This window comes from Falco peregrinus, chromosome 18 (genome assembly GCF_023634155.1).
Source record: "Falco peregrinus isolate bFalPer1 chromosome 18, bFalPer1.pri, whole genome shotgun sequence".
NCBI lineage: Eukaryota > Metazoa > Chordata > Aves > Falconiformes > Falconidae > Falco > Falco peregrinus.
In genome coordinates, this window is record NC_073738.1 from 2,123,149 (window position 1) to 2,148,470 (window position 25,322).

Consider the following 25,322-nt stretch of genomic DNA (forward strand, 5'->3'; position numbering starts at 1 on the left):
CCCAGGGAGGCAGCAGCGTCTCCAGGCGGTATGGCACTATTAGCTTTTCCCATCAAATCTTAATTGGTTCTTAATATCCAGGACTCGGTAAAATCAGTTCTGACTGACAACCCCCCCCCCCATTTCACAGGCACGTATAAAAAGACTTTCCCAGCTGTGGTTTATCTAGGATTTAAAACGACCACGCATGTCACGGAGTAACGGTTGATCATTAGGACGCTTTATAGAGGACAGCAGTAAGGAACAGATGTACACAAAGTTTTAATTTTATTTTTCTCTGGTTGGAGACTCATCTTGTAACATGCATGCATTTCAAAACAGTAACAGTGTCTCAAACTGCTCCTAGCAAACAGACAAGCACAGAGGACTTAAAATTCCTATTTAAAAAACAGCAGTGAAAAAACCTAGAATGCTTTTTTTTTTTTCTCTCCTTAGTTTTAGATTAATTTATTCACATTTTTCAGTTGCACTGATTAGCCCTGCCCACCCTTGTGACCTGTGTAATACGCTCACTTGACACGACTCAATCCAGCTGCTTTCAGCGTTGTGCAGCTGAACAAAAGACCAGCACAACTTTTGAGTGGTAAAACCAGAAACCACTAAAAATAACGACCAGCAGCTGCGTTCCCCGAGCTTTGCCATCACTATTACACGAGATACTAATTTCAAAGAGCAAGGACAATCGGTAGTGGCTAATACGGATACTGGAGAACGGCTCTGCAGAAGTAGGGGAAGTTGACAGGCAAACCTGAAATGGGGCGTTAAGACACGGACGGGGGAGAGGATGGCTGTTTTTATTTTTTTGGAGCTATTGTAAGGATGATCTGTCTCAGATCGGTTACGCGGTGTTGCAAACCAAGTTTAGGATGCGCACTGACTTCTGCAAGGTCCGTACCACCTGGAGGTTAAACACTCCGACCTCTGTGCAGCTTGAAGGGAGGCATCTATAAAGACTGCATAGTAGTCACAGGACTGGGGGCGTTCGTCCGTCAAGGCTAAGCCACAACTCCTGCCAAACAACAGCTCGTAACTACAACACAACCTCGCCTGGTGCCTTCCTGGGCCAAGAGGCCAGTCCCCAGCTGATGTCCCCGCTGAAGGGAGCCGTGGCAGCACTCCAGAGGGGAAAGCAAGAGTTTCCGCCCAGAAAAGGAAATAAAGATTGAAATGTTTTAGTGTTCTTGCTGATTACGATAATCCAATTCAAAGCTAGGATTCTCAGAAGTGGGAGTACAGCCTCGTCTATGCAGGAAATCTGGAGTCACCTACTACCCCAGAAGTTCTCCCTGTGATGAAGTTTCACAATCACAGATTTCACAATTAAAACCAGGTCAAGCAGAGGCGTGTACGAGACCAGAGGGAAGGATCCCACCGCTCCTTGCTGTGAGAAGCGAACTCCTGCTGATGTTCTCACACAAAGCAAATGCCAGGCCCTCTCCCTAGCGCTGACACCCAGGGTGGGTGCTGCCCGGGACCTCCAGAACACGTGGTTCCTACTAAAGGGTCACCCAACGTGTTCTCGAGTGTTTTTTTATTGCACTATTGGAGCAGAACAGCACCTGAACCGTCACTCTGCACTCTGCCTTCCCTCTCCCCACTCTCATTTACACTGTAGGAGCTATTTCAACAGGCAAGATGTCAGTTCTCTACGTTCAAAGCAGTCTGTAGTTCTTAAAATGTTGCCAGATCAGGTGCGTGAACAGAAAGAGAGAGACCCTCAGTACAGGCAGGACCACAGACCCCGCAGCTGGCTGCTCACACAAACTCACCCTGCCTTCGGACACTGCTACGGTTTCTTTTCCAGCTGACAAAAGAACTGCACTGCGATTTCTTGAAAAATCCTGCACCCTGACTGGCATCTGAGCGCTCTGCCTACCTACTACAACTCTTTCAGCGGAGGGTGGTTTTCAGTCAAATGCACTTCAGTGTAAAGTGTTCCACGGGGTACATGCTACAGACAGAAATATCTACATTCAGCGAACTAGAACTAAATTCACACCAGAAACAGACAACGAACTAGCACAAAGCAGTTGTAAAACCAGAATTGAAAGGGCTGGGTTTTCCTTTTAAATACTTTTGAGTTAAAAAAAAAAAAGTGACCTAAAACAAGATTAAAAAAAAAAAGAAATCAAAACAACAAAAACGAAAGAAAAAGTCCCTTTTAAAAACAAATCAAATATTTGCAGCTTCACTTATTCTGGTAATAAAAATACTGTCTAGAAACAAAAAATTAGCATTTTTAACGTAATGCTACCTCTCAAAATGTAAACAATATACAAAATGCTTATGTTAAACAAAGTTACATACCTGGGTAATACATCATTAAGTGAGAAAATTGCATTTAATTACTTTAATACACACAGTATGGCAACTTGACAGAAGTGGCAGAATTGGGGAAGTGCTAAAGTGAATAGAGTTTATGGGGCTTATCATATCACTTGAGCCAGGGACAGCCAATTTAATTCTCCCAGGAGTTTGTTTGGAGTGGAATAAGAAATCACAACTAGTTAACTGCTCGTAAGCCCTTAGTATCATGGCTTTACTGTAGATCGCTGCAGGAACTAACTGCATTTTAATTTCGTCCCTGTTTATGAAATCCAGTGAATCAGACTGTTCCGCCTAGCTACGCAAGCGTCATTCTTCTACTTTCTTTGGGTTGTTTGTTTTGTAGTGTCTCATTGCAGGATGTCTGCAATTCACTCATTCCCTTCTCTCTTCCTCCCCCCCTTTTCTCTTCTTCTTTAAATACACGATTTAAAGATCAACAGTTTAAAAGGTACAAGCTAGTTTCCCAAAAGGAGAATGGCAAACTTACCAGGCCAAAGTTGCAGATTCAATGCAGAATTTTAAAACTGTCAAGAATAAAAAGCGATTGGTATTTAATTTCTAATTGATAGTAAACTTAAGTGCTTGTTGTTTAAGAGAAAAGCAACCAATATAATGCCCACAAAACTAAGCTGACAATACCCTCTAAGTCCTCCCTTTTTTAACATATTCTCATAGCTGCATTTGTTCTGTGGCTTTTCCAGCTACACACCTTAAGACACGAGACTCTTCAGCCTCCCAGACAACGGTGTGTTAGCCCCCACATCACACAAAATAGGGACTGGACGCCAGTGGCAGAAGAAATTTGTCCCGTATCAAAGGGAATGACCCACGAACGAATAAAAAGATTCATATCCCATTATGACCCTGAATATTAACTTTTGATTTCTTCAAGACTCTATTTACAGTGCACTCTTATGGGCTGAAACTTTTTAGCCCCCCTTTTGTCCCCTTCAAAGTTGAGACCTGTGGGATTCACATCGTGAATGTGGGTATGAACGTAAAAAAACCCCCTCAAGCCCACATTCTGAATCCAGACCAGAGCTAGCGTTAGTCGAGGGAAGTTACCAGGATGTGATGAGCACCAGTTATCTCTCAAAAGGACCAAATTCCACACAGCAAACTGTAGCACGCGTTACAGCACAGGACAGACATTCGAAACAGCGTATTCCCGAAACAAAGGCATATGTGAAAACAGTTTCAAGGCAGATAAGCAACATGTTTCAACTGCAAAAGGTTTGTTCAAAACGCTAAATCCTGCTTAAAAAGGAAAAAAAATAATTAAAAAAAGAACTGAAAGATCTGTAACTGTTGTGCAGCAGAGCTAACAAAACCCAAAGCAAGCCTGACAAGCTTGGCTGTGAAAAATATTACAAGCATTCTGGAGACAAAACAGGACGTTATTCAGTCACGCAAATCGGTTCCAATTCCTGGGGGGGGGCGGGGAATAATCTGGCGCAAGTGTTCAAACATTTCCACTCCTTGACTGTCGCTTAAGAGAGGGGTATGGAGCAGAGAAGAGTAAAAATCACAGCTCAAGTCCCGAGTCCTCTTGAGCAGTGGAACTTGCTCCATAGTCAGAGCTCCCAGCACTCCCCACTGGTAGCGAGTCCAATTCCTTCGTGTGCAAGTCACATTGCCATTTAAAAAAGAAACCAACTAACCAAAGAACCTCTGTCAGGAAACAAATTCAAGTACCTGTTGCAGATCGGGCAAGTAAGGAAGACTGAACATTAGCTAGATTAACACTGGCAGAACTGCGATGTTAAACTGTAATCTAAGAGACACGGCAATTCCTGACTGAGGTGCGACGGGGAAACGTTCCAGATAGTCAAATATTATCCCAAATCTACATAAAAAATGCCTTTTTTTTTTTTTTTTTCTTTTATGAAATCTTCATAGCTGGCCAATTTAAAGCACAATGGGTCCGAGCACATTATTATCTGAGGTTGTTCAATGCCTCTACTACTTCTCACACTGTTTTTTTTAGGTTCTAGGAGTTAACACCTTTTTAAGTGATCATCTTTGGTAGATGTTCATTTCCCTCGTCTTTCTTGTAAATCAAGTGCAGTTACAAAAAAAATTTTGTTACTTAAATTAACCAAAAAATATAAAGTGTCCCAGTCTGAATTTACCTAAAGTTCAGCGACTCCTTCTTATCAGAGTAATATTTTCCATCCTTGAAATGGTGAGCTATTTTCCTTCCAACTACTACCAAGAGGGAAATAAAAGGGCTTGTATGTCTTTCTGGTAAAGACAGTCCAATAATAAAAAAAAAATAAAAATAGTAGTAGTTTGTGGAATCAGGCACTGCTTCACTCCCACTGAATGTGATCTAGAGCGACCCCTTCTATACAGTGCCACATATCATATCCCTATGGGATTCTCTTGATCAGAGAGGAGAAAATGTCATTAGAAAGAGCAGTGCTGAAACAATGCACTTTTCTTGTTTTAAAAAGCCCTCAAATCTATGTCTGGGCACTTCTGTAACATAAAAACCCACTTTTCCACCTGGGTCAAGTGGACTGTTGGAGGGTGCACCTAGGATTAGTTTTCTCTGAAGTCACGCAGTGCCACACACTCACCCTTGCACGCACACACACGCACACACACACGCACACCCCACATGCTGCTACAGTGTCTGTTTCAGTGTCACAGGCTGCATTCTCTGTTTGGAAGTAGCCCCTCTTCTCTTCGTTTCTCGCTGAAGGCTGAAGGTGACTATGTCAGGATATTTGAGATAAATTCATTGAAGCGTTTAGAGTACTGCTCTGGATTCACGGTGGAGATCTCTGCCCCAGCCTGCAAGGCAGAGAGGAGAGAGAAGTCACAACACACTCCTCGCAGGGCAGACCCTGCAGCGCTGCAAAGGGTGGAGGAGGGAGGATGGCAGGGTGCGACCACGTCAGCACAGCCAGAGACCCGTAACAACTTGTGATTTCTAGGAAAAAACATCCAGAGAGGTCTAGAGAGATCCCCAAGGAAACCGATTTTAGCTCCAGCTGGACCTTCTGCAGACAACTAAGACAAAGCACTGGCTTTGTTCCCTCGTGGTTTAGAGGAGATTTGGAAGGAGCATGCAAAAACTCCACGTCCCGCTCGCTAACCTGGACCCTTTTCAAGTCCTTTTGGGAAGTTCAGGATTGCTGTCAGGGAACAGGACTGGCCGCAGGAAAGGGACAGGGTCGGGTGTCTCCCTGCAGCCAGTCCATTCCTGCTCTGTGAGGCTGTTTAGTGCCACAGCAGGGAAACGGAGCACCTCCCAAACTGGGACATAAATTCTTAAAGTCATCTCCAACCAGCCAGAGGGAAAGCCTTTCCAAGACAGTCTGAGGAGACTGTAAGTGAGGGAAGAGCTGTTCCTGGGCATGGATCACTGGAGAATTTCCATACTGGTAGAAAAATCAGTGTCAGGAGACATCACACATATGCATGCAGGCAAAGCAGAAGCCCCAAAGCCCATCCTCCCTGCGGGTGGCACGCTGCTTACCCCATGTTTCACTGTTTTGGCAGCATGTGCAGCTTTCTTCTTCGCATCATATGGCGTAAGAATGTCTATAATGGCCATGAAGTACACCTCCTTCCTGGGGGCACCTAGCAAGGCAAGAGAGTTGCTAGCACACCCTGAGCTGAGAGCAAAGCCCAGCTGCAGCCTCCTCCTCAAGAAATACATGGCAGGTCTGTTTTGATGCAACTGGCAGAGAAAGCGAGGCAGCTGGAGGCTGCAGGAGGGCAGAGAAGAACGACTGGAAACAGCACACCAGAGGCCCCCGCGCCCTCCGAACACGCCACTACTCTCCAAGCATCACTTCTAGGGTTCCACCTCACACCAACCGCAGCAAGGGACGGCAGAGCGAAGGGGGGACACTCGGCGGGGTCTCTCTCTCTCTCTCTCTGCGGACAGTCCTCCCACTCCACTTAGCCCAGCCAGACCACGGGACACCTCCTCTGCCCTCCACACCTTCTTCAGGGCAACATTCCGCAATACTCACTTTCGTGGCTTTTCATGGCGTAGACGTCGACAGAAGGATCAAACTCTCCAGGCCCGAAGAAGCGAGGGTAGTTGAGGAGGTTGCCCGGGCTGTCAGGGGGGGTGCCATAGGAGGAAATGGGGTTGCCTCCAAGACCATCGTTCTCACACTCCTCATCCTCTGCCCGATCCTCCACTTCCATCTCTTCCTGCTCTGCTCGGTCAACGTCGTGGATCCCAACCAGCAAGCTGTAGTCCATAATCTTCAGCTGAGCTAAAAACTGGGAGAAAGCGATGAGTGAGAAGAGCAGCATCCACGTGGGATCTGAAATCCTCAGTCCTACCCTGCCAGCATCTCCCTAAGAAAGGGCTGAAGCGAGAGCTAAACCCTTATTAGACTTCAGAGAATCGACACATAGGCTCACATGCCCACTGCCAACAGCATAACCCTGACTATTTTTCCTTGACTGATCCAGGAATGATTTGCTTTTCAGTCCCTGTGACAGAAGCCACAGTGAGGATCCAGCCACGGGAGACAAAAGTAAAAGCTGCCCCCCGGGAAACTCTACCTCCACGTCCCGCTTCAGCTTTTCAAGGAAGTTCTTTTTACTCTCTTCTCCAACGTGCAGCTTCTGACCCTCATTCAAGAAGTCGTTGTCCTTGAATGTTGGTAGATCCTTGGCCTGCAACAAAAACCCTGTGTCAAACTGTCCAACCTCCCCCCCCTGCTTCTTGGGGGAGGGCTGTACCCAGATCCATGAGCAATATGGGGATTGCACAGAGACTCTCGTCAAGTGTGGGGCTGCATCAGGGCCGTTAGTGAAGTGGCTCGGCCTGTCCACTAAGTCTGAAAACGGCATCAGGCAGAGCACAGTATCTGCCAGCGAATCCACGTGCTGAGCTGCACCTACGGGGAAACTGAAGGGAGACACGGAGAGCAACTCAACTTTAAAGACTGCCGGGAAGACGTGCTGCAGGCTGAAAGCTTTGACAGTTGGGCTCCAGCCAGAGACAGTCCGACCAGCTCCCAGAATAGAAAAGAAATTCATTTTGTTGGCTTCTGACCTGGGGGGGGGGAGCAAGGGGTGAAGGCTTGAAAAAAAAAAATTAAAAAAAATGCTTCCCTCCCTAAAGACTCGAGGAAAAAATTAAAACCACTGCTTTTTGAGGAATCTGCTTGCAGCAGCCCCTGAAGACTCCTCAGGGATATGGAAGAACATACAACCCCTTTGTGCAATTGAGAATTAAATTATTTTGTTCTTAGAATGACATACGAGCATGTGGTAGCTTTATATAGCTCTAATATGAATGGTCTGAGACAAACTGCCTAAGCAGAAAAAGCTAGAGAATAAACAGCCAGCAAGCCGGAGACACTTGGGCACGATGAAGCCGTGCCTTGACGCCAGAGCATTCCGTGTAAATGGAAGTTCCTTGGCTCATGCCAGAGATCTAATTTTAGGGCAGGCTGCAGTAGACTTACTCCGCAGTCCCAAACCTGAAAATCCCAGGGGCAAAACACGTAGTACCATCAGTTCCTGCTGTGATTTCAACAGGGCTTTTCATGGCAGCGTCACAGCCAAAGTTTTGCAGGGGCAGGATTCTTAAGTCGCCAGTTCCCCTAACGGCACCAGGAACCAAACTGATGAACACGCTGAGAAGCACAAAGAATTTGAGAGGACCTGGTCCGGTTTATAAAAGCACCTGATGTGAAAGCTAACTGCTGATCTGACTCAGTTTGGTACTCGGGGAGTGCTATGGAGAAATCTTTCCATAAAGACACCCTGGCACTAATGAGGGTTTTGGTGCTTGTGGAATTGTCCCGCAGGAAGCTCCCCCCACTCCTGGTAGTGTCAACATAACAGAGCAGGAAGAGCGGGCACAGCCTGAAAGGTGGCACAAAATCAGGTTATCACTCAGGGCCCAATTAATATCCCCTGTTCAATACCCCTTTGGAAAAGGGAAGTCAGTTGGATCCCACCTGCTTCCAACCACCAGGAGGAAGGAAAGGCTGGCCAGGGGTGGTCCATACCTTCTCTTTATCGCTTGCTTCCCTGGATACTGTTGAGCCCTGATAAAAGAATAAAGAAAAGAGCATTGCTGCATGATGTTTCATATTCCCAAAGAATTCACTGACACCACTTAATTCTTCCATACAGAAAAATAATGACAATATTTTTTCAATCAAAAGTGCTCAACCCTTTTTTCATGCTTGGGATAGACTTAGAGATCTTCCTGGTGTAGCGTAGGCCACTTGGGATGGGGGGATGGGAAAGCATTTGAGCCTCAAGAGAAGCTCTATCCAGAGCCCCCGAAACCTGATCCCTTGAACAAAACCCAAAACCCCAGGACCCTGTCAAGCAGCTGCTACAAAGTCCATCGCCCACCCTTCTGCAAAAGGAGCTCTGGGCTCCATGACTGTCCTCCAAACCCTCACCTTCAGGTCGTATTTCCGATGCACAGTCAGCCTGTGACTAAATACATTTCTGGTAACCACCATGTAGGTTTCCACTCCGTCCACCGTGAGCCGATACATGCCCAGGAACTGGGGCAGGAGGGTGTTCCCGTGACACTCCACTATGAACTGGAGGAGAGCGGGGAAAGGAAGGGCAGAGAAAGACGGTACTGTCACACAAAACTGTTCTCTGGCAGAACACAAGCTCAGCAAGAAGTTGATAGCGAAGCCTCCAGTTCCGGCCACCTGACACCGATGTGAAAGGAAAGGAGGCTTGCAAATGGCTTCTAGGGTCTCAAGAAAAGCAAGTTAGGGCATTGTAAGAATCCTCCAGCCCTGAGCAGAGACAGAACATCCCACTGTGTGTGCGTGTCCAGCCTGCTGTAAAAGGCCAAGCGCGCACGTCCTTGCTCAGTCTCAGCAGGGTGAGTGTTGTTGGCACTAGCTAACTTCATTTCTTGTGGTTACCTGAGTGATCTGAAAGTAAAGAGCAGATGGACTGGCAGATAATGTGGACCAGGGTAGAATGTTTCCAGCTGTCCCACTCTGCCCCCCTTTCCCTGCTGCATGTAACTGTCTCCTCCCTGGTCCCCCTGGAAAGTCTAACTCAAAGGACTGAATTAGGAACATGTTTACAGATCTCAGGTACCAGCGATCCATAATTCATTGATGGAAGGAACAAGGTGAGCTGTGAAGGAGCTCAGCACCGTGAAGAAGCAGGCAGCTGTGCCATAATTGGTTCTCAGATGCTAAGGAACACTGTTTTCTTCTGTAAAAGTTATTTGCAAGTTCTGCTAGGTTGCGCTGTGAATCCAAGCTCCAGTTCCCCAGCAAATCACAAGATGCTCCCCAAGACATTTGCCACCTCCCCTCCCAGGGTTCCAGACTCACCGTACCTGATGGTACTTCTTTAAGATGTTGTGCATCTCTGCTACATCCTCGCTCGACACTGCCTTAATGACAAACCTCCTGTCGTAGGTGGTGAGGAACCGGGCACCACATCGGCCCTGGCTGTCGCTGTTCACTGGGGCGCTTCGCGTCACCGAGTTCTGAGGGAAGCAGAACAAAAAAGTGGGAAGGAGAAGCTGCCACCTCCTTGGACAAGAAAGAAAAGCAGTCCTAGAAAGAGTGGGTGACCAGGACCAGCGCCACAATCTGGCTCTGGAACAACAGACATCCCAGGGACTTTGTGGTCCACCTTGGTACCTGTGACAGTGTTCTGGCTTAGCTTCAGAGCACGCTTGCAAACACGCTCCGCTCGTGACTGTTGATAAACAAGCATCCTTGAGTGCTCAGCACTGCTGAGGTTAACCCAATTGTTTAGCAGTCCGGACATGGAGTTTAGAGCTTTCATCTGGGCCTTTTATTTGCTCACATGTTTTATTCCAACACCTGGCATGCATTTTTAAATATTTTTTTACTAAGGGGTTTTTAAAGAGGCAGTATACACAGGCCAAGACTTCTTAGCCTTTCCTCCTGGAAATTTAAGAACTGCCAGGGTATTTCCAGAACAAGATGAATGAAATGGCCTGCCGCCTTTTCATCAAAAAGCAGCCTGAACTAGCAAAAGTCTTTGTTTGGGAATTCTTTACAGGTCATCCTGAAACTCTCAGCCTCTGCTATTCTTAGAACAGGATGAAAAAGATTGTGAGTATAAATAGCTTGGTTGTTCTTCCGACAACCAGCAGCATCTGTCTTTATATCCCTGTCTCTACCCTTAGCAACGAAACATTGCACTTCTTTGCATATTTGCGGCACAACTGGAAAATCCCATGCAAACTACAGAGCAAATATCTACCACGTTCCCCAAGCCACAGCACGAGCTCTTTGTTCTGACACCTCTTCCCAGGTAGGGGCACTTGCTGTGAGCCTGGTCCCACTGTTAGAGCCACCGCTCTCCACACCTTCCAGACAAAGCCAAGCAGGTCACCGGTCTGCTGTTTGTTTCCTCCGTCACTTCTCAGCAAATGCCCTCCAACTCCACCAGCCCAGCCACCAGCGTTTGTTCAGGAGCCAGCAGGCTCTCACCAGCATTCCCTTGCCACTGGTGCAAGCAGATGCGGGGAGCTGAGACTTGTGCTCCGAAACGCAGTGGTACTGACACCTGGAGAGAGGTCTTTAGCTCAAGGTAGATGTATCTTGCAGGATAGCTCAGGGCTGGACGATGCATTTCATGATGCATTTTTTTAGCTGCTAGATACACCGGTCCCTCCTCCCCTCAGCTCTCTGAAGAGCAGACAGCAGAGGGAGTCTGCTCTTCTGCAGCCGCAGACATGCAGGCAAGCAGAGCCTGCTGCGAAAGAGGGATTTACCATGTCACGCTGCAAGTGAGCCGAGAGGCTTCCTTTCAGAATGAAGCATTTAAAGCTTTTAAAACTTTAATGAAGCAGGGGAAAAACTCTACTCCTGCCAACGGCTTTAGAAACCGTCAGGAAAATAAAGGCAAACAAAAAAAAACCCAACCAACCCTTGCTTCTCGCTGACATTTGCAAACGAGTCTGTGCTACATGGTTTAATCACTCCTCACCTCAAAACCACAGAGCTTTTCTTCTAGAGGAGATGGGAAGCAGAAATTGTGACCACATATGGACATAACTAAATTCACAGCCCTTAGGTTTACTTCGTTCCCTTCCTGTCACTCCCACCTCTTCCACAGTTTGGGTGTTATATTTAGCATTCTGGCTCAACTCCCACTCAAGCCATCACATTTTACCCACCTGAATTTAGCTCAATGGATGTTTTCTGCTTTCTGTTCTAGCCGGACACTTTTTTATGTCTTTTAAAGAGCCAAACTGCTCTACCCCAGAGATGGGAGAAGTAATCCTTCAGAACAACAGGTAAAGTGTAAATGATAAACCAGGTATCGAGAACCAACAAGACTGTGGATGCTTCTACATAAGTTACTTCACATCGTTCTCATAATTTCTTAAAAGAAACTGAGAAACAATTTTCTAAAAGATACTGCAGCGGATGGACTGGGAGACAAAAATAATTAGGAGCTAATGACTTCACTGCATGCAGGTATGGAGGAAGCCAGCACACAAATTCATTCCGTGGTACAGCCAGCCCCGGGGGCAGGGTGCTGCTGGCCAAGCAGTCTCTTCAAGAGCCACATGGCATGAGCTACCGTCAACAGACCAGGAGGGAATGGTACTGCTCCTCCTGGCAAAACGCCATCGCTGCCTGGAGAACGGGCCTGACAGCAGGAAGGAAAAACCAAAATTAGTAATCTAACAGGCATGTGGCTCAAGAAAAGCATGGACTGAGCAGCCGTGTCCTGAAAATAAAAAGAGATCTTCCATCACAAGCAGGAGAGATCTGTGTGTGCAGCTCATGGCTCACAGGTAATTACGAGGCACTGAGCACACACAGGCACAAAGAACACCACCTGCCTCCTAACGCCGGGCTCAGCTCGCTCTGTCAGCAGATGGGCAGTCACCCAGACCAGGGCTGCGACAGGCAGCAGCCAGCACTTACTGTTCCTCCTGGGGATGGCCGGGCCCCCTTGCAGAAGAAAAGCAAAGACAACTGTCAGTTCTGCTTGATAAAAATGTCTCACTTTGAGCAAAGTCCCTCAGAGTGCTCAGCGCACCTGAGAAGAGGCAGGAGAGCAGGACGGGCCCGGCAGTCAGGAGACAGGCAACTGAAACACAGTTACACAAAGAAGCAAAAAGCCTCAAACACCGACCCCGGTATCCTCAGAGGTCACTCCTCGTCACAGCAGGGCCAGCATGCTCCCCCCTCGGTCTGGGAACAAGAGGCAGAGGATGGGATGCAGGTGCTACACATCTGCTCCTTGTCCCATATCACATGACACCAGAAACTGGATCAAGTAGATCCAGTGTCTCACCAGTGCAATGAGCCATGCAGCTGGAGTAAGAAAACAGATCTCTTCATTATAACCTTGAAACAGGGTGAGATCAGGCAATAATCTAGATATAATCAGGGAGAATTTTGACACGCTTGGGGAGGGAGTATACACAGATGTATGTGGACATGGGCACACACAAAGGCAATACCAGAAGGGAGCAGTTTGGTGGGATCAGTAGGAACAGCTCTGCTCCCATCTCCTCTCCCCACAACACAGGCAGTGGGGAGCACGGCCGGGCTCACACGCAAAGCAAAGAAGGGAGAGAGAGGAAGAAGCTTGCACCACTCACCCACCGCTCCAGCGCTACCGTGCCTCTCCGGGTAGTATCTCTCTAGTGAGTATTTTAGTTGAAGCCCTCGACCCGTCAGCGCTGGCCCATCGCCAGCCTTTATCAACTGCAGCGGAGTGCCAAAGATTACTAGGTTTAATTACCTAACACTTGGCCCGCCAAAGGCCACGCAGCTATCAAAGCCACCCTCTTTTTCTGCACTGGCTTCCCCTCGTGCTTAGAGGTCTCTAAGCAGCCTGCTACTACACATCTCCTGCATGCACAGGAGTAAGAGCTGTGTGTGGAAGGGTGGGCCTGCTGCAGCAGCAGCAAGAGTTGCGACATCTCTCTTCCACTGGATTTAAGCCCAGCAGCACTAATACAAGAAAATGTCTCTCCTCTCCAAGGCAAGCCTGAGGCTCTGGCCTTAGGGAACACATCCCAAAGCAGCAGCCAGCTTGATAAACCCAATTCAACAGCACCAATGCTTGGCGCAAACACTTGCTTAAAGCAGCACCCGAATCTGTAAAAACACAACAGACTCATTTTCCTTGCAGATGTTCTGCACTAGATCATTGTTATCCTCCAGCTCCTGCCTGTCTGCAACCATCTGCTGCCTCTTATTTTATGCCTAGACTGTAAGCTCTCTGGAGCAGGAACTAACTTCTCATTCTGCAATTGCCCAGTGCTGGGCACAGCAAGATCTACTCCATTGCTGTGGGCCCTGAGGGTTACGGTAAAACCATTCAAGCCACGACTATAAATCCATAAAAACTGACCACACAAGAATGTTGGTATCATAGTTTCTCTGCCAGCTTGGTTATTCTGTCCTGGGGAAAGGCGTTAGGAGGACAGGGAGAGAAGAGACGGTACCTGGTAGTCTTGATCGTCAATCCCAAATCTTTCTCGGAGGTTTCGGAACACCAGTGGACAATACTCCTTAAATTTAAAGCGACTTGGCAAGTTTTCCCTAGGGCAAAGCAGAAAAGGTAATTCTCGTGCAATGATCCGCTTGTGAAATCAAACTCCATTCTTCTCCCACTTCACCGATAACCCCCCAGGATATACAAGCCCCCTCCTACCTGCAAGGGCCCTATTCTGCAAGTATTTACCCCCAGTGGGGTAGCTTGTTTCTCTCAATGCCTACAAAAGTCACCTGTTCATAGAAATGCTTGCAGGATCCAGCTTTTGACTAATAGGCTCTCTGGATAAGGATGTCTGTCTTGCAGAACAATCTCCTCTGTCACAAGCACAGATCTGACAGAATAATTTCTCTCTTTCCTCCTCCTTTGTTGCTTTGTTCTGTTCAGTAACACAGCTGCCCCCTGCAACACACTGTTACTGTTTTAAGATGAAAAGCTGGAGGAAAGGGGGGGGGGGGGGGAGGGGGGGGCTCTGATTTCAGATCAGATCAGATCACTCGTGCGTCAAAAGAAAGGTCAACACACCACAAACCATTTCACCCAGAACGCAAAGGAGAGAGGGTGAATCAGCTCCAGTCTGGCATGTTCCAGACCCACGCGTTACAGAGCGAGCTTTGGTGCCAGGCCTCGGCAGAGCACAGCACAGTGGACAACAGACAACGGTCCCTGTCGCTGAGGGATGCTGCATCTACTCAGTGGACAACAGACAACGGTCCCCGTTGCTGAGGGATGCTGCATCTACTCCCTGCCACAGCTCTTATCCTACCCAGTGGGAAGAAGCAGAGAGGATGGTCCCGCTTGGACTCAGTGGGAGATTTTGTCAGCTCATTCTCAATGAGAATCCTTTGCACCAATACGTGGGAAACTAAAATCTATGTAGGAGAAGAGGGAAGAGCAGATACTGCAAATTGTAAGTGCCAGAGAAGACAAACTTTTGAATCACACTCCCACTCTCAAAAAGCTGATCCCTGTGAAACTTAGTGAAAACGAAGCATTAATCAGGGAGCACCGCAGACCTGCACACACGCAGAGACAGGGCGGAGAACACGGCTCCGAGCATCAGTCACAACTGTGGCTTTAAACCAGCTTCCAAAAATTGATCTTTTGAGAAAAGAGGGTAACTCCATACAAACCCCATGGGCCAGGGGTATAATGCAGCTTCACAGCTGCCTCCTGTGAACAGGCAAAGGGACAAGGAACCTGGCAGGTCACGGAGAGCAAGCTCCTGCCCTCTCCTCCACGGTTCTGGGCTTTGGGTTCTGCTGGTCAGGACAGGACAGGACACGCAGGCAAGCCACAGCAGGAGTCAAGACACAGTCCTGCATCAATTCTGTGCATAACCAAGATGTGCAGCGAACTCTGGCCCTAGGGCTTTGGACAAGTTTTACTTTGTGAACTCTAAAATATTGTCATCTACCCAGCCCAGCGAATATCTATGTGTAACTAGCTTTGTAGCAGTGCCACTTCCGAGCCTGGCCTTACCAGACCTCTCATCACTCAAAGGATATAAACCAAAGCACAAAACAGCATCTCAGGGACAGACTGACCCCTCACCGTGTCCTGTTGAGTGGTCTGGGCAGGGCACAGACTTGGGGCATGTGTCCAACCATACCAGATCCTCTTGGCATTACAACAGGGAACAAACCAAAAGGCCTTCCCCACACCAGTTCCCCCCCCAGCAAAGAGCTCAGAGACAGAGCTCTCTCGACAGAGACAAACAACTTGGGAAGCAACTACTTACTTGTTGAATAGATGATTGTCCACCTTAATCTTACTGTAGGCTTTAAAATCGTCGGGCATTAACATGACAGGGACGGGTACATTGCTGAGTTCATTGATCTAAAAGAGAAAGGAAACAGAGACTCAAACCCCAAGCACCACTGCCCTGCAGTTACCGTCAATGGACTTAGGGGATGCCAAATACCCCAGCAGCTGTTTTCGAAGCAATATAACCCATCAGACTTCCAGAGCAACTTGTGCTGAAGCAACCTGGAGAATGCTGTGGTTACAAGCCACAGAAGTATCTCGTTCAGTCATGTGGTGAGTACTCCTGAGCCAGCCTCGGCTCTTTCATCTGCTCACCTTCCACTGATCCTCCAAGACACAGCTTAGAATCGAGACAAACCTAAGACTGAGAAATAGCAGATGTTACGTTTTAAGGAAATCACCTTTGCCTTTATTTAAGAAATGTTGCATCAGCCAATTTCTCAACTAGTTGTCACTGCTACAAATCATGGATGACCAAAGACTTCAACGTGGCCACCCAGAACAGACTCTGGGTAGCTTTGGTGCAGCACAGCACAGCTCCCTTGTAGATGCTGTTTCCATGCTCGCTGTCTCTTGTTGCTCTTATCCCACCTTCTCTAAAGGGATGAGTCACCCCACTAGATTGTTTTTGCTCCTTAGTCATGTGTGGCAGCCACAGGAATACAGGGAAGCAAAAGAATGAACGTTCAGCTACTATTGAACAGACAGGCTCATGCTACAGCACCCAGCAGCAAAAGCAGCAACGTTAAAAAAAAAAAAAAAAAAAGTTAAAAAACCCCCTAGCTCTGGACTGTATCTGGCAACCCTGCTCCAGACAAGCCCGCACACCGACAAGGCTGTGCCAGCATTCAAGAGCAGGTCAAGAGGCAGCACGTTTCTGAGCTGCCTTTTCCGAGGACGGCCCCAGTGTCATTCATTCACACGGACTTCACTGGAATCACACAGTAAGTCCCACCACATTGAACTGCTATTAACACGCTGGATTGAGGAAGCAATTTCATTACAACTCCATTCCCACAATTACAGTGCCAAGCAGGTAATGCTGGAGAGAAGCAGACAACACTGACAACAGCGGGGTTTGGCTGGGAGTCAGGCCTGGGGTCTGTTCCCAACACCAAAATCTTCGGCAGGTCAAGTGACTTCCAGCACACTTGGAAAGCACGCAGCATTTCTCTGCTGACTGGGAGCAGGGTCTGAGCCGCCGGCCTAAGGAAACGGACTCCAGCTCTGGGATTCCTTGCATGTAACAGGACACACAATCCTGGCCAAAGAGCTGCTGCCACATCTCCGAGGAGGAGGCAGAGATGAAAGGAGGCATGAGGGAGCCATTCTGCAGCAGGATGTGTGGCACAGTTCAGCTCTGCAATGACCATGGAGGTCCTAGCCCTGGAGACGTGCAGCGAGCTGTCTAATTATATGAGCAAGCCTTTGATGAGGTAGGTATTTTTCACATCCTTTCTCCATCATTACCAATGAAAAAACAGATCAGATTTAACAAATGTCAGACTGGCAAGAGAGACACATACACGCTGCAAAGAGAAAGAGATGACTATTTTCAGAGACAGCCAACCCACACAACAGACAAGTGGAAAGTAAACCGGCCACCGCTCCATTAAGAGCAGAGATGGTGCTCTTTAAAGCCCTGGCCTGTATTTACCTTATAGCAGCACCAAGGAGCATTAAGCACTCCCATAAAGTGCTCTGGGATATATGGAGAACGCTGGGCAGATGAATGAATAACTAATGTCCTACGCCTCCCATCACTGGTAATCACCATGGAGCCAATACCCGCGGCTCAAGCCAAAGGCTCTATCCTGCTCCTCGAGCCGCAGCCAGAAGAGAGGAAAGGTGAGGAAGGGATCTCCCAGATCCTGGTGCCCTGTATCAGAGAGCCCCATGCAGTGATTTCCCCTCCGGGTGCAGGGGGGAAGAGAAAACAGCTAATTCCGTATCAAGAAAGAGGCGCTGCCTCGAGCCACTAATTATTGCTGTCTAACAGGAGGGGAAGCCCGACAGCACAGCTCCTTAGACACGCCTGTTCTCAGCCCTCTTCTCGGCAGTGGGTAAGGCACAAACAAGCTATTATCAGCTTGTTCCAGAGCGGAGGAAGGGTGCTGACGGCTGAGAGGGAACAGCGATGTGGAGATTGTCTCCTCCCTGCCAGAAATTCAGACACAAATGTTAGCAAAGTGAGATGTCAAGCCGTCTCTGGATGTCCTCGTTTCTGCCAAAGCAGAAACCTCAAAGCAAATGTTGTACCTGTTGCAACTCTCCTGACTGGCAGAAATGGTGCACAAGGATACCTCGTCTCATTTAAAAGATGCCCTGACTCTTCCCAAGATACAACAGCCTGACAACAGCCAAAAAAATCTCCCCTGCCGAAGCAGCTGCGCACAGCAGAGCTTTCTGGATGCTTCGGGATTCCGGCTCTAGAGGAGACGGGGAGAAGGAAGGGGTTCATGCTGGGGACTGCTGAAGAGCTGAACTGGCCATTTCTAGCCCCAGCACTGCCAGCCTGCCCTCCACTGCACAAGGCAGCTCTTGGTCTGATGGCCGCTAGGTCTCCGCTCCTGACACCAGTCTGAAAGCAAATTAGGGTTTTTTTTTGTTGTTGAGGGTTGTTTTTTTCCCCCCATCTGTTTTTCAAGCAACAGGGATGTGCGCTGTGTGCTCCTACGGCAACTCCCGTGCTTGATGCTCTCCTCAGGATGCCAAAGGGAGAGGAATGAAAAGCCCCCACACTTAGAAAAGGGATATCCCAAACCCTCCCTTCTCCGAGTGCAATCCTCAGCATCCAGTTCCCCTTCCTGAGGCTTATCGGGCCAGCTCCTGCAGCATGGTGCCAAGGGAGAGATTAGGAGACCTTGCCCAAATGAAAGCAGTGGCCAGCACTGCTCTACAGGGATCCTCTCCTGTGCTTATCATGGTGGAATCTGAGCAGCCTCCGAGAGCAACGTGACTAACGCCTGGCACATGTTTGCTCTCTCGCCTTCTCCCCAGGGAGAGGCGTGTAGCAGGAGATATATATATAGCAGAGTGTGTGTGTGTCTCTGTATTTATGCTACAGAAGGCAAGGTCGCAGCAAGGTGCATAGCGATGAGGTGCCCAGCAGCCCCTGGCTCCCGGGGAGCCCATTCCCACGGATCTGACCCGCCTGTCTCCCACAGAAAGATGTCAACCAGCTGTAGAAAGCTGGCCCGTACCAGGACCTTTGGAGATTCCTGGGGCTGGCCGCAGGGACTTGGTTCTTTGTTGGGGAAGAGGCAGCTGCAGGGAGCAGAGGTGCAGCAGCAGCAGCCAGCACCGCAGCCACACACCTCAGCCCCCCGGCGCAGGGGTCACGGGCTACTTTGAGAAGCACAGCAACTGCGGAGGGAGGTCCGTGCTGCACAGCAGCCTGCGCCTGGGGTATTTCCATACCTCCACTACAAAGGTCCCCAAAGTGGAAAAAGTGAAGACTGGCTAATTTAGAGTGCAAGCTCTTCAGACCAGGGATCTGTCTCCAGACCCAGCAGGATGCTGCTTTTCTGTAAGGCATCCAGCTTTTTAGATCTAATCTGCCTTTGAATCCTCTTGGAAATAAGCCTCTGGTTTTGCACAGTACTCTTATGCCAGGAGTTTTCTATTCCCCCACTGGGTAGAAAGCACAGACAACCTGACAGGGACCAATCCGGGCTCAAAGCACCATTAAGAAGCGCATTTTGCCACTGCCACCTGCATCTTGCAGAAAGACACAAGACGCTAGCCCTGCCCCTCCCCAGGTCAGAGCCAGCGTGAATGGCACATGCCCGACAGCCTCACAAAAGGCTCAGCCACTCACCAGGCTCAGAGGCTCTCAGTGGAGCTCAGAGGATTTAAAACCAAGACACATTTTAGACAAACCCATTGACTTCACAAGGCAACAGCAGGGGCCCTAAGAAAGGGATGCTTCACATTTCTCTGCTGGTTTCACCGTATTCTGAGAACAAAGGAGCAATTTCCCAAGCAAGGCAAGCAGCCCGGTGTGTCTGGAGGTCACCTCAGCAAGGAGAGAGGAAGGGCAGCAGATCACCTGGTGTGTCACACCAGCCACCATCCCAGCCAGAGCCGCAGAGGGCAAGGCAGCCAGATGCCACTGAAGGAGAGACCGGGGCTTGGGGCAACAGCAGTAGGTGAGGGAGGGAAGACCCTCACCTCTCCAAAGCCGCAGCTGCCACCCTCCTCTTCCATTTGCCCAGCACCCAGAGGAGCAGCCAGCTCAGCTCTTGTGTTTCTCCAGCTCGCCAGCCAGCAGCTCCCCCTTTCTCCCTGCAGGAGTGGCCAAGCCCTTCATCCTCAGTCAGCAAAATTCATTTTTGCCTACGCTGCTGAGAAGTCTACAGCCACCCCTGGCCTTTTAGGGCTGGAAAAATACCACCTCCCCTCTGCCTGTTAAGCTTTTATTTCCTGGTCACTTACTTGAATTCTTGAGCAACACCAGTCAGTACAGTTCTGGGTTTATCTGTAGTTGATAATTTGTCTTCCTCACCAAAGCCAATTCCTTTTTCAATAAGAGACACATCAATATTCTGTGTCATTCAGGGACAGCTGTTAGAACGAATGGGCCAGGCATAATTTTGTTTCAAAACCTGACTGTAGCCTCAAAGTGGCAATTACCATTAGTAAATTGATGGGAAAATGCAATTTGTTTACTAACAAGATCCAGATGATGGAGTGTGTGAGTCTACTCTCTAGGATTCTTTACAACAGGAATTTGCTCAGGAAAATAAAAATACTTTGTCCCTCTCAAAGCCTTTCAATCAGGCATCGCAAAGTACTTTGTAAGCGTTACTTAAACTTCATAGTACTCTGGGGAAGTAGGCAAAAGAAACACATAGCAAAATCATCTTAACTAGCATGGAGACAAACCCACATCTGCAGCAGAACTTTGCTGCTGCTTAACACAATAGAGCAACCGGGCAACGGTTTGAGAAAAAAATACCGTTTTCCATGAATTAGAGCATGATTAATCAGTATCCAAGCTAACCAAACCCCCCATGCAATGCTCTGGAAGCATGAATCTTGTAGTCAATAATTTCTATCAGCACTCTGGGGATACCAGCATGCTTTAAGAGGGGAAAAAAGCATCCCCTAGTGACAGCAAACCCACCTCTTCCCAAACAAAGTACTTGGAAACCTGCTGGGAAGGACTCCCGTGTCCTGACAGAGCTGCAGCACAACGCTGCGTCACTGGCAGAGGAATCAGTCAGCACTACCCTGCTGCCCCGCCAGCACAGGCCCGTCACCCATCGCATCAGCACAGCCCCAGGACCACTGCAAAGCATCCATCCTCCCGGTCCACTCGCAGGTAGACAAAGCTATTGCTTCCCCCGGTTCTAAGGTCAGCTGAGGAATGGAAAGGTTAAACGACCTACCCATGGCCACATGAGTCAGTGGCAGAGCAAGCAACTGAGCCCCATTCTCCTCGCTGAACTACCCACGAAAACCTTTTCTCTCCACTCCCCAAGAAGCAAAAGGGCTCCTGGAATCCCTATTTTAACAGGAGGTCCTGGGAGAAGAAGGTTCAGAGCCACTGGCCTCGATCATTAACATGGGCTATCATCACCATCACCATATGCTGCACTCTCCAGAGGTCAATTAGAGCCACAGCAGACAGCAAGTGTTGGAAAGGACAAATACATGCTGTTTACCCTGTGCCAGTACCAATTTATAGGACTTCAACATTTGATATGTGGCAGATGCTGCTCTGGCTAGAATTAACATGGCAACACCAAAAACAACACTGCAGAGAAGGGAGAAGCGTGCTGCAAATCCCAATTTTGCTATTTCAGTTGAATGCTAAATAGCTGTGTTTTGTACTGGCTGGCACCACTCCTAAAGGTCCTAGGAGATCGGCTGGTGCTTCAGCCAGGAATCGGAGCCTCTGGAGCGCAGGAGGCTGCCTCGGGCGAGATCCACACAGCCAACAGAAGAGATCTACCCATTTCCACAAAAACGGGATTTGTTTATGCCTACCCTCTGCTCCTGCCAACATACACAGAGCTCCAGGGGTTGTTTCCAGTCGATGAACCACCACCTAGAGAAGCATCATCATGGTCCATATGAACTCAACTGTTCATTTAATGAGCGGATACAAGAGTCACCTCTCCAACAACCCCCGAACTCACTGGGATCCCAGGGCCTTGTATAATCAGCACCGTACAACCGTTTCTATGGTTTCCAGAGCATCATACAACACTGCTGTGTTCATCTTGCTGTTCAGTGCGAGATGGCTTCTCCCTTCCAGAACCATCACAACTTTTCCTCCGCTGCTGGCGAGCTCCCATGCACACGCGTCCAGCCAGGGTGTGGAGAACGTGCATGGAGCAACACGCGCATAACCAACACCAAGGAGCTGCATCTCCTCTTCCAATGCCATGACAACAGCAGTCGCAAGCAAAGCTTCCCCGGGAACCATCTCCACATTTGCTGAATTTTACAGTGCTTTATAGAAAACTCAGAAAGCAAGGATGAGTCTCTCGAGCCTCTGAGACTCCACCTTTTTCTCCTATCTGCATGAGTTCTCCCCTCCCCTCCATGGTTTTCTAGTTCAAAATTTAGCTGTCAGACTAATACCACCCACGTTTGGCCCTGCTTACACCAGCCACAGCCCAATCCCGATTCACGTGGTTTAAATGCTGGCTGGGGACCACCAGGACAGCCAAGACCCAGCTCGCTGTTTAAACAGAAATGCTCAGTACTGTGTTCCAGAAACCAGTTCCTGTTCTTGGTGTGCTAACATCATTGCTCCTGATCCTCTCCAGACCCATCACTGCCTGTATTCACACCAGCTGCTAACAAGCTTGTTTAAATACAAGGCAGGGCCAAACTGTTGCCAGACTCAGTTAATGGACCCAAGGGAATTTCTTCAGTCAACAGAAATGGTGGATTGCATAAAATGGTTGGTTGTTTGATTTGTCCATGAAAAAGTTCATCTCGAATGCAAGTATTTTTGATAGAATCTTCCTGGCACAACCTTGTGGCTGTGCTGATAGCTGTTTTCTCCTCTTACTACTGTAGGGATCCCAAGGCAGGGCTCCACAGATACAGCCAAGAGATTCACCCCTCCTTTTATTAATACTGGTCCAGGAGCAAAATATTAAACACACCACCCACCCCACGCCGAGATTTCCAATGAAGTTCAAAGGCACTCCCGAAAAGTATTTCTAAACTGTCCAGAACCATCTGCTGGAAGCACGTAAGCAACTCTGCTTCCCACATAACCAGGGCACCAACATCATCTCCCAAACGCAGACCAGGATGAGCAGCTGCTCACGTGCTGAGTGAACAAAGCCACCGCAGCTCACAGCCTGCTCTGCAGCACAGTCACACCAGCCACCAACCCTTTAGGCACTCACAAGGCTCACCCAAATGCAGAGTGAGAGCGGTGGCAGAGGGGAAAACAGGCTCGCAGGAATTTGTTGGGAAACCCTGGATGCGTGTCCAAGGATGAGGAGATCATAGCTGAAATTTTCTAACCCTCTTCCCTGCCCTCCAGATATGGTCCTCCTTTCTGGCACCAATTTCTTCATAACGTGCATCCAAGATAATCTCGTTACTAGCTTAGCGTTCATACAGAACTACCAGCTTCCCTTCTCCCCTTTGCCTAAGTATTTCACAGCCAAGTGCCCCAGAAGTTACATTGTCCTCATCCAGTGCCTAAAAAAGTTGCCAGATTCATCCTACCCAGACAGCTACAAAAAAAAAAAAAAAAAAAAGAAAAAAATTGCCACCAAGTAACAACTGTCCCTAAGAAGCCCCAAATGAAATTCAGAATAATCCCACCAATTTCCATTTCTTCAGGGCTCCTAATAGCACCACTGATCAAAGCCTGATTAAATTCATTATCCTGCTTCCTGGGCAAGGCTCTGAGCAGCAAGCACTTGGAACATCCTTTGACTCAGAAAGACAGCGCTGTGTTGAACTACATTTGGAAGCTTTCACTCCATCATCAGAGAAGCTAGAAATGCAATTCTAATTTATTTTGTTGGTTGTGTGCTATTTGTTTCTGCAAGATTTAAGGCTAAATCCCTTTCACTCTCTAGGAAACATCGACTAATCCACTGGAGAAAGAGGTGCCTTTGAGCCCTAAAAGCGTATTCATTTCTGAAGGGATGAGGTTTCTGAATTCTTTGACCACCTGAATATTCCATGGTAAAATCAATCCTCCTTTCCAGCACAAGATTTGTGCCTGCCATCACAGATGAGGGAGAAGTTTCCAGAGAAAAAAAATAAAGACGGATGGATTAAAGAGCTGAGCCACCACAGACGTTTCCAACGGACCCTCTCCCAGCTCCCTCCCAAGACCTGTACCAACCACTACCCAGAGAAACTGAGGCAGAGTCCAGGAGACACACATGGCCAGAGTTCTGCTAGCTGAAGCCTAAAGTCACACCGAGACAAGGCTGGGCAGATGGGGCCAAAAAGACCCTTTTGTATTTTGGGATGGAGATAAGAGACACATGTGATTGTTCTCATACAGCCAGCTGAGGAGGATTGTCACCACGCATGTGGGACCTCGTGGTCATCACACGTGGGAGTCCCCTTGCTGTAACAGGGCCATAGGGGCTGCCCCAGAGAGAAAACCAGGGGCTGCGACAGGGGACAGCGCCGTGGGTGTCAAATGGGTGTCCTTGGGGTCCCTGGTGCCAGAGAGGGGGGGTGCCAGGGCAGCAGCACCCTACACCAAGGGGACACAAACTGAAAGGGTATTGCTCCCCCTCCCTGGTCCGGGGTGAGGGGGGGGGGGGAGGCGTTGGGGAAGAAGTGTTGGAAAGGGTGGTGGGGGGAGAGGACACAGGGTGGGTGTGAGGGGGCAGGCTGCTCTGGCAAAGCCGTGTCTAGCAGCAGAGAAGCCTAACGCCACCCCAGGCGTGAGGAAGGCGATGTGTGAGGGGGACACCCTGACCTGGGAGGGGACCCAAACTGCCTGGGGATGAGGATGCTGTGGGGAAGGAGTCCCAAACCCGAGAGAGAGGCACCCCCAGGGCCAGGGGCAGCCTCCTCACGGGGCGGGCATCCCCCAGGCCAGCAGGATGCGGGGTCCTGGCCCAGCGGTGGGTGCCAGGGAGTGGGGATCCAAGGGAAGGACCAGGATTAGGGATGGGATGCCAGGGGGGAGGGAAGGCTGCGATTTAGGGGGAAAGCGGGTTTGGGGGAGTGAGCCCGATCCAGGGGGCGAGGGTGGGAAAAGGGCCCTGCCTGAGGGAGAGGGGGGAGGGCCCGATCCGGGGGGGCGAGGGCGGCAAAAGGCCCTGCCTGAGAGAGAGGGGGGGGTAGGGCCCGATCCGGGGGGCGAGGGCGCTGGTCTGAGGGGGAAAGCCCAGGATGAAGGGGATGAAGGCCCCGTCCCGAGGGGCTGGGGAGGGCCCGGGCCGGGGGGCGGCGGGGGGGGGGGGGATCCCGCGGCTGAGGGGGCGAGGAGGGCCCGCTGCGGGCCGCGCTCACCGTGTGGTTGGCCCCCCACATGAGGACGCTGAGCAGCGGCTCCGAGGCCCGGAACAGCTTCACCTTCTGGCACACGAAGTGTTTCTTCTTGGTTTTAGTCTTGCTGGCGCTAAGGGCCGAGCCCAGCGCCGCCCCGACGCCCCCCGCCGACGAGCCCCCCGCGCAGTTCGAGGCCATGGCGGAGCCGGACCGGCAGCGGCACCGGGAGCCGGACCGAACCCCCTCCCGCGGGTTCCCCCCTACCAGCGCCTCCGCATGGTTCCGCCCGGCCAGGCACACGC

The 25,322-nt window shown here is 49.4% G+C and overlaps 1 protein-coding gene across 4 annotated transcripts; it reads right to left on the minus strand.

Annotated features, from left to right (window-relative positions):
• Nucleotides 1-250: 250 nt before the first annotated feature.
• Nucleotides 251-25,302, minus strand: PIP4K2B (phosphatidylinositol-5-phosphate 4-kinase type 2 beta). 4 transcript variants are annotated; one of them, XR_008744621.1, is made up of 11 exons: nt 25,042-25,302; nt 15,551-15,648; nt 13,760-13,856; nt 9,644-9,796; nt 8,730-8,876; nt 8,325-8,363; nt 6,865-6,978; nt 6,318-6,576; nt 5,816-5,919; nt 2,816-5,127; nt 251-1,951 (listed from the first exon to the last, which is right to left on the minus strand). XR_008744621.1 is itself a non-coding variant. In XM_055789765.1 (11 exons), exons 3-11 carry the CDS (start codon nt 15,613-15,615, stop codon nt 5,047-5,049), a joined length of 1,059 nt encoding a protein of 352 aa, XP_055645740.1. In that variant the 5' UTR covers nt 15,616-15,648; nt 15,892-15,940; nt 25,042-25,167; the 3' UTR covers nt 251-5,046. The 4 variants fall into 4 exon arrangements, 3 of the variants coding, with proteins under 3 accessions (XP_055645740.1, XP_055645739.1, XP_005236631.2); XM_055789765.1 differs by adding an exon at nt 15,892-15,940 and having other exon boundaries at nt 251-5,127; nt 25,042-25,167; XM_055789764.1 differs by having other exon boundaries at nt 251-5,127.
• Nucleotides 25,303-25,322: the final 20 nt, after the last annotated feature.